Source organism: Polypterus senegalus, chromosome 5, assembly GCF_016835505.1.
Source record: "Polypterus senegalus isolate Bchr_013 chromosome 5, ASM1683550v1, whole genome shotgun sequence".
Classification (NCBI taxonomy): domain Eukaryota; kingdom Metazoa; phylum Chordata; class Cladistia; order Polypteriformes; family Polypteridae; genus Polypterus; species Polypterus senegalus.
This window is the reverse complement of record NC_053158.1, coordinates 51894095-51910036: the sequence shown is the minus strand read 5'-3', so window position 1 is coordinate 51910036 and position 15942 is coordinate 51894095. Positions and strand designations below refer to the sequence as shown.

The window sequence follows — 15942 nt, the reverse complement described above, 5'->3', positions numbered from 1 at the left end:
TTGGAAAATGATTGCCTTTATCCAGGAGACAGTACTGACTTCTACTTGTTAAAATTCTTTATTTTTTATTTATCTTTCCAAGTGTCTTTTGCTGCCCCACCTTATCATTTAGAACTAGAGCTGAAGGTGATGTACTTACTATATTATTTCAATACGCAGTGACAAAAGTGCAGAATGAGTTTAAGTAAACAAAGTGTCTGTATATGCTATGATGATAGCATCCCACCCTTGTTACTAGACAGTGTGCACTGTCTAATTTTAATAATTTGTTTTCATCCACTCCCCCATGCCAATTCCCTATTAATAAAATACACTATATTTTATTATTCACTGCCATAACTCTACAGTTCATAAAAGTGCAGAGTCTGTCAACTAATGGTAATTTTAAAAATGAGTGCTTTATATTCAACTTTTTTTCTAGAACTTTAATCATGTTCCAATTAATTCTATTCATCTGATTTGACAAGTCGGAATTGTAGATAATCTAATCTCTGATGTCTACACTGAATTACAAACAGCAATGTAAAATCTGGCAGCCCCCAGTTTCTACAAACTAAGCTGTTGTTGCACTTGTCACCGAGCAGTTACTATGTTTTGGTACCTATCATGCTCCCTTCCTTACCACTAGATGCTAGAACTGCTCTTGCCGATTCACCAACATGATGAATCCTTCTAAATGCATTGATCTTCTGCAGTTGGTGAGTTTTTAAGGGCACTGGATATACATTTTCCACAAACCAAATCCATTTTATAATGAAGTGTTGACAGGTAGCTTTGACAGCCAAAGGCTGAAATACAGGTATATATTTCACCAGAAGGAAAGTTCCCCGATTTATCAAATGACATGTCTGTAACTACTATAAAAAACATTTCCTAAAATAATAATATTAAAAAAAAAAAATTCTGAAGAAAAAAAAAACACAAGACTGATCAGGTAATGAACAGATATACAAAGATTCCAGTGAAGACCTTGGGAAGACTATAAGAAATTTAAAGGCACACCTTTCATTTATAACAGTTAATAATAATTCTTTACATTTATATAGCACTTTTCACACTCCATGTGCTCTACATAGTGAGTGGGGAACCATTTCAACTACCACTAATGTGCAGCTTTCAGGGCCCGGAAGAAGCTTGTTAGGCAGAACAACCAGAAGTCAATGGCCCTTTTTTATAGGGAACCTGGAGAAACTCCCAAATAGGGAGTTATTATTTTTATTTACTGGAAATGCATTTTTTTCTTGAAGGTACATCCATATCAATACCAATTCTGCAAAGAAAACATTATATGGACTTGATAATAAACACTTCAACACAAAATTACCAGACTATATCCAACTATGATTTAAAGTCATAGTATTATAGTGAATCCCTTTTTTTTTTTAAAACCACTCCTTTGTGAAGGAAGAAGCAAAATTCATTCATCATGAATCAGGCCGCTTGAGATCTGCTAAGTGATAAAATTACTTACATACTTTACAAACAAGCAGGCATTTAAACTGCTCAGATGACTACTTAATGAAAACATTTGCAAAATGGAGAGCTTTTATTCAAGTTTTAAAACACCACCTGACCTGTCAGCTAGGTTATCACAAACAGGCAGAAGACTACTTAGGGTAGCCTCAAAGGTAAAGTCTAAACAGATGGTAAAATGTGCAGGATGATTCTGTAGCCCATGTGCTAGTGAGTCTAAAACAAGCTGATGGGGTTCCACTGATATACATCATTGCTTAACCAAGGCAAGTTCAAAAAATGATGAACTCTATTGTTGTGTTTTGAATTAAATTGCAGCTTAAGACATTAAACCCAGCTTGACTCTCTAACCTGTTGGCTGGCAATCATTATTACTCTTCCAGATGGAAAAAATTTCTTTTATGAACATTCATAATGAATATTTTTACACATTTGCTTCTTTCAACTGCCTTTTTTAGATCAGGAGTTTAAAAAGATTGAATTTTCATTCTAATGTTCACTTCTTCGATTGCGTTAGTTTGTGATAATGTATGGTAGTGATGAAGACTTAATGTATGTATAATGGGTTGGAAAATGGCACTCTTTACTGCACTTTTAGACTACAGGTTTCCAGACTTATGTTAATAAGGTGATGTCTCAATGACAAACTGATCAGTCTTGAGAGAATGACAAACTTGTCTATGTATTTTTTTTAATTCATTCAAATAAATCAATATAAACTGTACATATATTTTGTAGCTTTGATAGATGTATTTATTTACTGAGTCAAGAAACTCTTCATGACTAGTATCAAAAACTTGAAAAGAAAAACTAGTACAGCACAGGTGAAGCTTTTTTTTTCCTTTTCTAAAGTAAAAGAGAAGTAACTTACAAAACATTTAGTCGTCTATATCACCATGCCTTTACTAACAAAACTTCAGTCAATAAGTGTCTTAGGGCAGTCTGAAGTGGTAAGCAATATTTATGAAAACTTTGGCAGGGATCCCAAACAGCCATCAGAATGTGTGGGAGAGCATAGCGTGCTGCTATCCAACATTTCTAAAACTAGGATCTATCAACACACTCACATCCTGACTATGACACTAAACGCAAAGCATTTTTTCCACATTTTCATGGAAAATCTTCCTAAAGCCTATCAGTACACATGGAAAGAGTCAGTAACACTAAAACATTGTCTGGTGGAAATGTACTCAGTGTAGCTGTTTTGTCACCTCAATATACTATTCAATCAACAACAAGAAAAAAAAAATGGACATGATACAAATCAAATTAAACATGGGGCAACTTCAGTTATGTATATCAATTAAAAAAAAAGCAAACCAACGGGCAGATATGATAGGTGAAAAACCAAGCCATTAATTCAATTCCTGTTTTATTAACACGCCAGCCAGAAAAATGCAGTAAACCGTTAAACTCAGACTAGCAATCACATACCTTGGCATAGTCAAATCCATGCTTCTCCTTGTAGCCATTCCGACAGACAGTGTAATTATAAAAGCGAGAATTCTTGACGAGCCCAACCCACTCTCGCCACCCAGGTGGAATGTAGGTGCCATTGTATTCATTGAGATATTTTCCAAAGAAAGCTGTAACAAAAGGTTTAAGCATTAAAAAAAAACAAAAAAAACACACTGCTCTGCTAGGGTCAAAGGAAAGTCATTTGGTGACTACCTGCATACACACCCTTTCTGACCTTGTAAGAATTTTAAATGCCAAAAGATCACATTTGCTCTTTAAAGATGGGAATTCGTATATCTATATGAACACTGACAAAACATGAAACAGAAATTTTCCAGGTTTGTTAAAAATCAAAACCAACAAAGCCTCAGATGTTGCTGGGTGCATGGAGTGGGAGTTTGTGCTGTTTTTAAACAGAAAAAAGTAGTGCCCAAGATTGAACATCCTTCTATATAAAAGCGGTCGGGATTGTCCTTCCGTCCCGTGAGTGCTACGCAGGCGGAGTTTCACACACGCCCGTCCATTTTGCAATGCATGATGGGATTTGTAGTTTCATTTTTCCAGGTAAAAGATGATTTTCTACTCCAGACTGTGCGATTTCTTCTTCTTCTTCTTTCTTTCTTACTATATAAAAGCGGTCGGGATTGTCATTCCGTCCCGTGAGTGGAAAGCATAGCGGTATTCCGCTTATCACAGACTTACTACTTGCAGCTTCAGGTACGAAGCGACATGATGTGAGCAGAGTTCTGGTGCTCCAATCGTTCCCTTGCTTTTGTGCGCGATGTGCTGGAAAAATAGACAAAATTATGTCTCTGGAAATAATTAATGTTGATGGAGTACAAATGCCACACCGCGTAGTAAATATCAGGGGGGTTCAAAAAGGGCGACCTCAATATAGAAAAAAAGTTTAAATTTCATCACAAAAATAACAGAAACTACGAGTATTAAAGTAATACCGCTCAAATGCAATATAACCAAATTAATGAGTTTGTATAAAATACCAAATTGACCTACATATTGAATTGCCTTAAGAAGTGGTCAACTTAAAAGTTGGTCGCCTTAAAAGGCGGGTCAGCCTAGTAACTAAATAAATCATTACAATGTTTTGTGAAAATAGATTAAAATGGGGCAAAACGACTTGCTTAATTTCTCCTGGTTCTCTCCAGTTGGAGTAGAGTCATCACTGTTCTTGTTTTGGATGTTTCAATATGTACAGTTAGTATAACTGAAGACCAAGTATTATGAGGGCAAGAAAAACATCTCTAGATCCCCACTCAGCAGTTTTGGTATGCAATATGTCCATCTACTGGATCCAGCCACACATTTTCTTAAATCACTTGATTCAATTTAGGATGGTTTACAACTTGAGTTTGCATGTTTTTCCATTGTCTTTACGGGTTTTTTTCTCTGGCTACTACAATTTTCTACCCAAATCCCAAACACATGATGCAGTATGTGTGACCATGGACAGGCATATTTTGTAAAGCACTGGCATTCTCTCCAGGGTTGGTTCCTGTCTTAAACCTGATGCTGCTTTGATAGGTTCTATACACTAGCAACTCCCTGGTGGAGAAGTCAATCCTGACAGTGAATGGATGGGAAATATCTGAATAAGACTCTGAAAATATAAGTTGTTGTAAGTGTGTAGAAAACAGCAGGAATATGATACAGGCTTATTATCTCCTCTCTCTTTCAGCAATATTGTACTCTGGGATTTGAAAAACATGATAGAGACAGCTGGAAGTCACTGCTGATGTAACAAATGAGTACAGTTCGCAAGCAGTAACTCTGTTCAAGTCATCTTGGCAAAGTTTCCATTTGCAGTCTTTGGTTATCAGGCTCTTTGAAGGACAGTTTGTTTTGTATGGAATCCATTAAACATGAGACGAAATATAAATATTTTACAAATAATGGAGTAAATTAGACCCCACACTTAATTACACAGAAGTATTTATTTCTGATAGGTTTCCACTCTCAGAGCCTGTAATAGGCAATGTAAATGCAGCAGTTAAGGGTTTGGACCTAAACTCTGTCGCTGTGGGTTCAAATTTTGTGACTGACACTGTATGACCATTAGCAAATCAGTTCACCTGCCTGTGTCCCAAATGGAAACACCAAAGAAATGTAGCCAATTATATATAAACACCAGCCGACACATACCGTAGCATACGGCGGTGTAAGAATAGGAACGGAAAACGGTGAGAAAGGAATTCAGAAATCAAGAAGAAAGAAATACTTCTTGAAAGACGTGTTTGGTAGTCCAGAGGAGGAATAGGAATCGAGAAAAGCAGCGTGGGGAAGGGTTTGTAAGAGAACAAATAGGAATCGAGACATGCCATGTCAGCTGTGTGTGAGCAGGACCGGTTTTGAAGAGAAAGCAGGACAAACCCGAACAGAAATATATATAAGAGATTTCACATGTTATCTCCTTGGATAAAGGCATCAGCGTATTAATGGGTAACAATAACAATAAAGCTAATTATAAATAATAGTATCAAAAAACAAGGCGTCCTGCTGTTCATTTACAGCAATCATCTTTGACAATTCAGCCTGCCATGAGAAAAGCTGGCTCACCCCTGTTTTATTTTCTGAATGAGTGCACATAAAAGATTGAATGAGACTTCTAATCAGTTTATGAGTGTATATGAGTCTGAACTGCAATGGACTAGTGTCCTTTCCCAATTATGGTTTAAGAATGGTCCCCATGATGCTGTTCTGGAAAGGTGGGTTAAAAAAAAACACATGCTGAAAAAGATTACATGCAATTTACCACAGTGTAATAAAGTGGCCACATTTTCTGTATATCACCCAATATCAGATTTGACAAATGTGAAATAGATAGTAAATACAGCCTTCTGATACAAACTCATAGCATTGATAATGTTCAGCATTTAAGATCAAATGCATTAAATCGAATCCTAAAAGGGGATGACATTCTGTTGGCCATGAGGAGCTAAGTGGGACTAGGTGTGTCAGGAAAGACTGTAAACAAGTTTCAGCTAGCTACTCCTATAAGGAAACTCAAATTTTTATCCCAAAAGGCATTAAGAGATTGTGAATCAACTTCACCTACTTTGAACTTTCACTGTGTGCAAAGAAGAGCCCTACAAAATGACCTCCAGCTGGTTACTGGTGTGCATGTTTCTGAACAAATGGTCAGAAACAGACTCCGTAAGGGTGGCATGAGGGGACCATCCTCATGTGGGACCTATCATCACAGCCCACCACTGTGCAGATTGATTGGCATTCGGCAGAGAATACTACAATTGGCAGCTTTGGCATACCATTACCTTCACAGGTGAGAGCAGGTTCACACGGGGCACATGTGATATATATGAATGAGGCAGGAGATGCTGTTGTAAACATTATGCAGCCTGCAACATCATCCAGCATGACTGGTTTGGAGGTGGGTCTCTGACGGTCAGGCAAGGCATATTCCTGGAGGGTCACACAGACCTACACATGCTAGGCAACAGTAACCTGACTGCTGTTAGGTACTAGGGTGAAATCCTCAGAGCCATTATCAGAGCTTACACTGGTGCAGTGGGCCCTGGGATCCTCCTAATGCAAGACAACGCCCAGCCTAATGTGGCCAGAGTGTGTAGGCAGTTCCTGGCTGACAAAGGTATTGAAGCCATTGACTAGCCTGCACATTCCCCAGACCTGAATCCAACTCAGAATCTCTAAGACATTATGTATCAGTGCATCAAACCCCGTCAAGTAGTGCCACAGACTGTCCAAGGGCTCACTGATGAACTGAACTAGGTCTGGGAGGAGATCCCCCAGGACATCATCCCCTGTCTCATCAGGTTGTCGGGAGTGCACACAGGCACGTGGGGCCATACACATTACCGAGTCACATTATGAGTTGCCATGATGAAATTCTTACAAGTTGGATCAGCCTGTAATTTTAGTTTTTGACCTTGATTGTCGATGTGATGTTGTATCCAGTCCATAATGGGTTCGTGATTTTGGTTTCTATTGACTGTTACATCATTTTATTCTCACTGTATTACTCAGTAAAGATTTTCCACTTGAATATTTTATTCATCAAGATCCAATGTGTAATTTAAGTGTTCCCTTAATTTTTTGAGCAGTGTATATATGCCATTTTCACAAAGCTTAGAGTGGCACTGTCATTACCACTATTACTGCCTTCTCACAAATTCAATACCTTGAGTTTGAATCCTGCACTTAGCTGTTGTCCATGGGCTTGTTTTCCTCATGTCTGAATGCTTTTTATAGCACATCCTCAAAGACATTCATGAATGTGGGTGTGTGCACAGCTGATCCTTACACTGGGCTGGTGTCCTGTTCAGGGTTGTTTCTTGACTTGTGTGAAATGCTGCTGTGATGTGCTCCAGCCACCTGTGACCCTGAATTGGATTAAATGGGTTTGAAAATGGTATGTGCAAGCTTTGGAGGTTTATCCAATATAAATGTTTTACACTCATGTGCTGCAATTTTATAATTCAGATTTCTGCATGTCTGTTTTTTTCACAACACATTTATGCAGCAAGGGTCCAAAGATCATTCTTTATATTGACCATATGCAGCATCTACCTAGAAAGTCACTCAAAGCATGATACTGGCTATTGCATACAGTAACTGTTCAACACAAAAATAAACATCAGTGTAAGAATAAACCATGACATATCAGTATGAGTAGCAAAAACTGAGCACATCCCTCACCAAAAATCTTAAAATTGGCCACCAGAGATAGCAGACCCATTTCAGCTATTTGTGATAGTGCACAATGTGAATGGCACCATATAAAATAGTGTTTTTAACAAACAGAGTGTGAGGCCGTAGATGGAAGCTAGTTAGCAGAAAAATCTGAAAACTATAGAAATATAAAATAAGCTAACTAGTAGAGCAGTTGACAGTAGAACCTGAAAACTTCAAATAATATTTTTTTCAAATGGATATACTGTACAATAATTAACAAGCATCACATCCTCACACTACATTATGCTCTACTGCAATAAATGTTAACAGTTCCCTTTACCATAAAATATGCTGTTCTGCTGAAATAAATCCATTTCTTTATTTAAAGTGGGTCCATTCTTACATAACTTTTCTCTAACAATTACAAAGAACATACATACACTAATAAGTATATATATTTTTACTTAATGCTTACCAGTTCGGTAGCCAGTATTGTTGAGATACACCGCAAAGGTTCGAGGTTCATGCTGAGCTTGCCATGAAGGCGAAGAGCAATTCTCATTGTTGGTGTAGGTGTTGTGATTGTGGACATACTTCCCTGTCAGCATGGAGGATCGAGAAGGGCAACACATGGGAGTTGTGACAAAGGCATTGATGAATGAAGTGCCACCCTGCTCCATTATCTTCCTGGTTTTGTTCATCACTTGCAAAGAGCCTATAAAAAAATGTGCATTTTAAATGACTATAACAAAATGCTGAATGCCTTTTTTATGGTGTCCTACATCTATAAAACTGGTAGGCTCAAGCTGTTTTTCTTTCTTTTCCTTTCATGTTTGTTAGAAAAGTAACCTGTTGGACCTTTGTTATCATCACAAACCAAAAATATAAACAAAAACCAAAAACACATATTTAAAAACTGGAAAAAAAGGAATGAAATTAGTTCATGATAAATAATTAGGACACAATGTACAGTATAATAGGAGTACACAGCATTTGAATGAACAAGTACATCCAACCATCCATCCATTATCCAACCCACTATATCCTAACTACAGGGTCATGGGGTCTGTCGGAGCCAATCCCAGCCAACATAGGGTGCAAGGCAGGAAACAAACCCTGGGCAGGGCGCCAGCCCACCGCAGTGAACAAGTACACCTCCTAATAAACTGTTTCAAAGTAAACTACCTAAATGTTAAATCTAGATTGGTTTGTGGGGACTAGAGCATATCTTGGCAACAATGACAAGGATGAACCAGAAATAGATAGACAGAGTTCCAGACTATTATAAGGCATAAACAATCAAAGGACAGTTGGCGTACCAACTTCTGTAAGATGTTGTATGAAAATCAAAAACTAATGGGTATAATTACACACTGATGCTGTGAAAACTTGATACAAGATATAACAGTGTTAAGATTTGAAACAATGACTTAGGAGCTATGTAAGAGTTAGCATTAACTGCTATGCCAAACCTTATAATATTCCATTCATCCATTATCCAACCCGCTACATCCTAACTACAGGGTCATGGGGGTCTGCTGGAGCCAATCCCAGCCAACACAGGGCACAAGGCAGGAAACAAACCCCAGGCAGGGTGCCAGCCCACCGCAGCCTTATAATATTCCAAAAACAAAAAAATAAAAACAAATAAATAAATCCAACAAAGTCATGGTTAAGATTCATTCAGATGTATTAATCGATATGAGCAAAGAGGCAATTGTCAGATTTTAGTATTGAGATTTTTCAACAGAGAGACATTACATTAGGCCAGCATGTTGTGTGATTGAGTACTGCTGCAAGGGACTTGTTTTCAATTCAGAACTTGTCCACTTCATTTCAAACGTTTGAGACTTCTGCCTGAGTCCATATAGCTTTTGGAAAAATGGGATGGTATACTGTCCATATCAGGAAGTTTAAATTGGCCCATTATGATTGAGTAAGGGTATGTGCGCGAGTGTGCTCTGTGACAGATTAGCACATGTTAAAAACCTACCCAGATGGCATAATAAATCATCACTGCACACACATACATACAGAACCAGTTCAGAGTTGCCAATTAACCTAACATACAAGTTGTAAATTTGTGGGAGGAAACCAGAGTATCCAAAAAACTCACACAAGCACAGGGATAATATACAAACTTAGGGCAAGAGGCACACCATGATTAAAAAGCCAACTCAGTAGAACTAAGAAGCAGCAGATGTAAACTAGCTGTCACCTAGATTAACAACCTCTTTAAATGAATATCTTTTTAATAGGAGTCCACCTGAAAGAAAAACCTGTCAGTAACTGGATCATCAGCTTCTGTGCCCATTTAATAATCACAGTGGCACACTAGTTAGAAGATTTTTTTTATGTATTGGTCACTGTCTGTGTACAATATGCATATTCTCCCTGTGTCTCAAGTTCATACAAGTTTTCTTTCCAGATTTAAAAGCTGTGTAGATCAGGATATTTGGTAACTTTTAACTGGGCTGTGGAAATACGCGGCCAGAAATGGTCAGGCATTCTGACCAGGATATTTCCCTGCTTTATGTTAAATGCTGCTATGAGCGGGCTGTGGACCCCACCATGCTGAAATGAACTAAACATATCCAAACATGGATGGATCCACGGAATAGAAACTAAAATGTTAGTGCAGAAAAAATGTGCAAGATATAGTACACAAAAGTGTCTGGAAAAAAAACACAAGACAAACATTTTAAAATATGAGGAGGAACACTACAAATAATTTGGAAGGTGAGTATTTACCTTTTTTGCCTGGGTTCTCAGTTTACTGAATGCTGACACAAGTGCCTATTTGCTGATCATTTTATTCACAGGAGAAAGAAAATTGCTGCTCAAGATAGCTGCCGAAACCGATACAAGGCTGACACAAGCGACACTTTTACCTTTCTCTTATCCACTTCTATAAACAAAAGTGAACACAAGAACCATCTGTTTTGTGGTCTAAGTGTGATACACTGTCTCAGAATGAAACCTCAGATATCTTCTCATTGATGAAGAAAAACTGAAGGATCAAGTACCTAGTGTCACACAGAACAATACGTCAAAAATAAATAATTCCTGTAGGGCATTTTCTTTCATTAATACACATCTGCCTCTCTTTATTATTAGCCTTTTGTACTTCCTTTAATGACAGATCTTAACCTGATTATATCCAATTCTAAAGTGGCCTGCAATATGAACTGCCAAGAATTTCGTCATTGTAAGATTACCACCAAATCCTTAACACAGAAAACTCAGAAAATGAATGGCAAGATGACATCTCAGCAGGACAGCAATTTGCTTCTTCCTGAAAGACAACCAGTTTTTCTTTCCAATTAATGAAAGAAAAATACAGTGCAATTAATTTTTCATAAGCTGACATTTATCTTCTCTCACACTGTGCATGGTATTTTTTGTATCTCTCAATCATTCAAGGGTCTGTGTTGGAGGATGGAAATGGAATAGTAAATTACAGAAATGCACAGACCGATAAGCCATTAATTGGAATCAGCTGATTTTTTAATTTTTATTGATTTTTTTTTTTAATTGTAAAAGGCCAATCTGTTTATTACTCATCTACATATGTTGTTGTTGGCCAAGTACTTGTACAGTACTGGGATGTTAATATTTTTCAATAAGAAAACAGTTCAAAACCGTAAAGTATGAATGATCTTGCAGTACTGTGGCAACTTTCTAACAGTCATTGAGTGCTCAATTCCCATCCCAGATGTCTTGCTTTTGCCCCCCTTCTACCCCCGTTGCTTGCTCTTTCTCCTCCTGTGCTCACTCTTTTTTGTTATCTCTGAGCAGATGGTGAACTGCAGGTCATAAACATTATAATTAAATATGTGGTTTTCCATTAAAGGCATATCTAAAAGTGCAGCTCTGTTCCCATATGATTTTTTTCATTTTTTTATTTGTACTGATTTCAGGTTTTCATTAAAATGCATCTATTACAGATCAATAAAACAAACAGTGCTCCACCTTAATCAGATAAAGAAAGAAAGTAAAAAGATTTAATATTATGTAACCATTCAAAGATGCCAGTATATCAAAAACCAGCAACGGTTCAGTGTATGTATACTTGTAACTGGTGTGCTGGATCAAGACCCCTACCGTCAAAACCCGTGGAAAAAGAAAAATTCTAAACAGTGATGACTCTCTGTATTTGTAGAAATGTTGCTAAGAAAAATGTACAACACTGTGTAATCACATGAAATGTAAAGCTGAGTTTAATTGATCCACATGAGATTTGTGAATGAGGTGCATCCTAAAAATCTGTAAGCAGAGTCAATGTGGCTGACCTGTTTGTAGAAAAACAGGCATTAGGATCAGTCATTAAAGTCACCCTTAAAGATAGGGTGAGAAGCACAGTCATTCGGGAGGGGCTCAGAGTAGAGCCGCTGTTCCTCCACATCGAGAAGAGTCAGATGAGGTGGCTCAGGCATTTGATCAGAATGCCTCCTGGACGCCTCCCTGGTGAGGTGTTCCGGGCACATCTAACTGGGAGGAGGCCCCAAGACCAGGACACGCAGGAGGGACTATGTCTCCCGGCCGGCCTGGGAACGCCTGGAACGCCCGGAAGAGCTAGAAGAAGTGGCGGGGAAGAAGGAAGTCTGGGCATCTCTGCTCAGGCTGCTGCCCCCGCGACCCGACCTCGGATAAGCGGAAGAGGATGGATAATTGGATGGATGGATAAAATAATAATACTTTCATAGCCCATCAGAAAAGCCATTGCAAAATATCACTTTAACCTATATACCACTATAACCTACTTTATACCTATATAAAAATTGATTTCTCTACGAATAAAACTATTCATTCTAATACTAAATTATGTTAATTACCTTCCTTACTGTATTGTGCCAACTGTGAAGTTTGGTGGAGGAGGAATAATGACACTGGACTATTTTTCAGGGTTTAGGCTAGGTCCCTTACTTCCACTGCTTGGCAATCTTACTGCTTCAGCATACCAAGACATTTTGGACAATGCTAAGCTTCAACTTAATGGATACAGTTTGGTGAAGGCCCTTTTCTATCCTAGCACAACTGTACCCAGTGCATCAAGCAAGGTCCATAAAGACATGGCTGGAGGAGTTTAGCATGGAAGAACGTGACTGACCCACACAGAGCCCTGACCTAAACCCCATCGAACATCTTTAAAAATAAACTGGAATGGAGATTGCAAGACATGCCTTCTCATCCAAGATCAGTACCTGTCCTCATAAATCCTCTACAGAATGAATTGACACAAATTCCTACAGAAACACTCCAAAATCTTGTGGAAAGCCTTATAGCTGCAAAGAGGGGACTAACTCCATATTAAATATATTATATTAATATTCTATTATTTAAATGCAATGTCATTAAAGTTCCTGTTGTATTGCTCAGCTGTCCCAATACTTGTCCATACAGCATAGATACTAAATGCCGAAATGCACAAGTGCATCATATTATAGCAAACACGGGCACAAGACTAAGTAAGCTCAGCTCAGAGTATGTGGGTATAAAAATGCATTTATTTGTTTTCATGAACACACCACCACAGTGCACTGAATGCAATTTTGCTTATGGTGAAAAATGGTCAGGAAACCAAATTAGTACTACAAAAAAATAAAAAGAGCTGTTAAAGAGAAAATAAGGGATAAAGAAAAGTTGGATAAACAGGGAAGACTGCACTCATAATTCAACATGAACTCACTCATGAATTCTGAAATATTAATGTTACATTTAGTCAGTTTTTATTTTTTGTAAATCCCTACATGAAACTTATCAAATAGACATAAAAAGAAAACGGAGTTTATTTATGAGTAATACAGAACATTTCAATGCAATAAATGTGTTTATGGAGGTTCTAATATTTATTTAGCTGAAATGTTGTGCTATTAGTTTATTATAAAAAATACCTGTTTTGTTACCCCCCAAGTAATAAAAAACCTACAGGCTTACCACATCATCTAAAATCTAGTTCTGAGTTTAGCTTCTGTCTTTGATCACCTGACATCAGAAGGAGGACTGCTTCTAATGCTTGGCTTGGAAATGGATGGATGGACCAAGCAAATGAATACAAAAGGCTAATCCTTATGCAAATACAAGCATGATTTTCATTTCAGGCCCACTAGTCAGACAAGGTAAAAATGAGATGTTGAATGAACAAATGAATGAATTGCAACATAAGCTATCAGGACTTTAATATTTATTTATTATTCATATATGACAAAAACACTCATCTGGTAAATGACTGACATATTTTAGTTAAATGGCTACATCTTCTTCGAATGGTACTATAGTTCACAACATTGACAAAGCAGACTTCTAAAGTTACACAAAAGTATTTATTTAGTTATTAATTTGACAAATGAGTTCAGTGACACCAGGAAATTATTTTGTCAAACGTCTACTGTGTACAATGAAACAAGACATGCCAGGAAGACCTGGGTCAAAAAAATGGGATCAGTGTTTCTTAAAAGTAAATGAAATAATAAATGAAGACACAAATGAGCCATAATGGGAACACCAATAATTAGCAATTAAACATGTCTGCCTTTGTCTTCTTGACAGCCAAAACTCAGCCTTCTAGCACATTCCTTTCCAGCGATGCTCAGCATTGTTTGTCCTGGGTTTCCCTACAGTGTCAAATGACTTCAGTATAATTGAGGTATAGGCTCTGCGGAAGCAACCCTCTGACCTGCCAGGGTCTCCCTCCTTTTAACTTTTTTTCCACCTATTTTGCTGCAATGTTGGAACATTTCCATCCACTCATCCTTTCAAACCTTACTCCCACTCATTTTCATGGAGCTTGCTAAGCCTGAGCCTAGTCCTACTGCAACAATGACAATATGAACCTGAAATGGTATGCCAGTGCATCACAGCTCAGCTACAGTAATTACCCTAGTGGGAAATTCCAAAGGACTAATAGGTCATGCCTTGCCCCACTTTCTTTACACAACCAAAAAGTGTACATTTCATTTATGACTTTGGCATTTCTGTGCTTTTCTTTTCACAGCATGATGCTGCTTAGACTTTTGATGATTACTTAATGTCATGAAAGAAAACAAGTCAAATCATCAGCAATTTTAAAGGAAAGGATTTATTTATTATCCCTGTCATTTGAAAAAATAATTCATTATTCATTAATAAAGAAGAATTCAGACAGGCACTATTTAATCAATATGGGATTATAGGCTATTCCTAGACCATCCCAGTAAGTAATAAAAAGTAGTTGCCACAACCTTAAACAGGGTGCCAAGTCCATCATAGTAAACGTATGCTCTTTGTCAGCTCAGACAAGGCCAATGCACAGTCTCCAATCAAAATCTGCATATCTTTTAAATGTACAGGAAACAGGAATGTATGGATAAAAGTTATGAACACACAAGAAGAACATGCAAGCCTCACATAAAAAGTGACCAGAAAGGTATTTGAACCATTAACTCTCAAACTGTGAGACAGCAGTGCTCACTCTAGAGTACAACTAAAACAATATGTTAAACATTCTGTACTTGGACTATACAGAGAAAGCACAATGATCCTGTGTTCTCAATATCAACAAAACAAACATAGGGTTGCAATATTACTTTATATCAAACTTTCATCCTAGCAATGTCTAGAGCTGCCAGAAATGCTGCACAATTTTATTTGTCAGGTTTTTGTTGTATTACTTTTGAATATTACTACCAAAAATAGTAAAAATATCCTGAACAGAAGCAAATGTCAAATCTGTTAAAACTAGAGCTCTTTTAATGCCACTAAACAAAGATATGTTACCAGTACTTCATTATTTATAAACTGGAAAGGTAAGATAAATTGAGGATAGAAAATATTTGCCTCATTACATGTCAAACTTGTTAGCTTTAATTTACATAGTAATACTCAGCCTTGCACAGGAAATCAAATCCATACATTAAAAAAAAAATTAATAATGTGACAAAAATGGATTGGACAATTGTAAGCACCTTTCGTGCTACATAACACCATCATCATTCCGGTATTAAATCTGCACCTTTATTAATATAGCACATCTACTGTAGATTATGTAATGTTTACCTGTTGGCCCTGACTGAACTTCTCAATTTAGTGAAATGCGAAGGGATCAATAATTAACTGCATTCTTGAACTTGGGTGTTCCTTGTTTTTTTTCAGCTAAATTTAGCTCAGCACTCCAATTGGCCTTCTTTTTGTTTCTTACAGACTTCACTATAATTACTGTATTGAAGCGTGAAGCTGTTTCACTAGTTTATCTTTCTTGCAGTGGGCAGTACAGCCACTCCCCTCACAAATCTGTCTAGCTTCCCATTAATCCTGATGAGTATCTCATTCTCTAATGTAGAGAACACATTGTTTTATGTAGAGAAA

The 15942-nt window shown here is 37.4% G+C and overlaps 1 protein-coding gene across 2 annotated transcripts in view; it reads right to left on the bottom strand.

The window, feature by feature from the left end:
* The window catches only part of sulf1 (sulfatase 1), a 133958-nt gene that overhangs the window by 48155 nt on the left and 69861 nt on the right, over positions 1-15942 (bottom strand). For both annotated transcript variants that reach the window (XM_039754621.1, XM_039754620.1), the window contains 2 exons: positions 8075-8314; positions 2908-3059 (listed from right to left, as the gene is read on the bottom strand). In XM_039754621.1, the coding sequence (XP_039610555.1) occupies positions 2908-3059; positions 8075-8314 (392 nt within the window). The remainder of the gene's footprint in view (positions 1-2907; positions 3060-8074; positions 8315-15942) is intronic.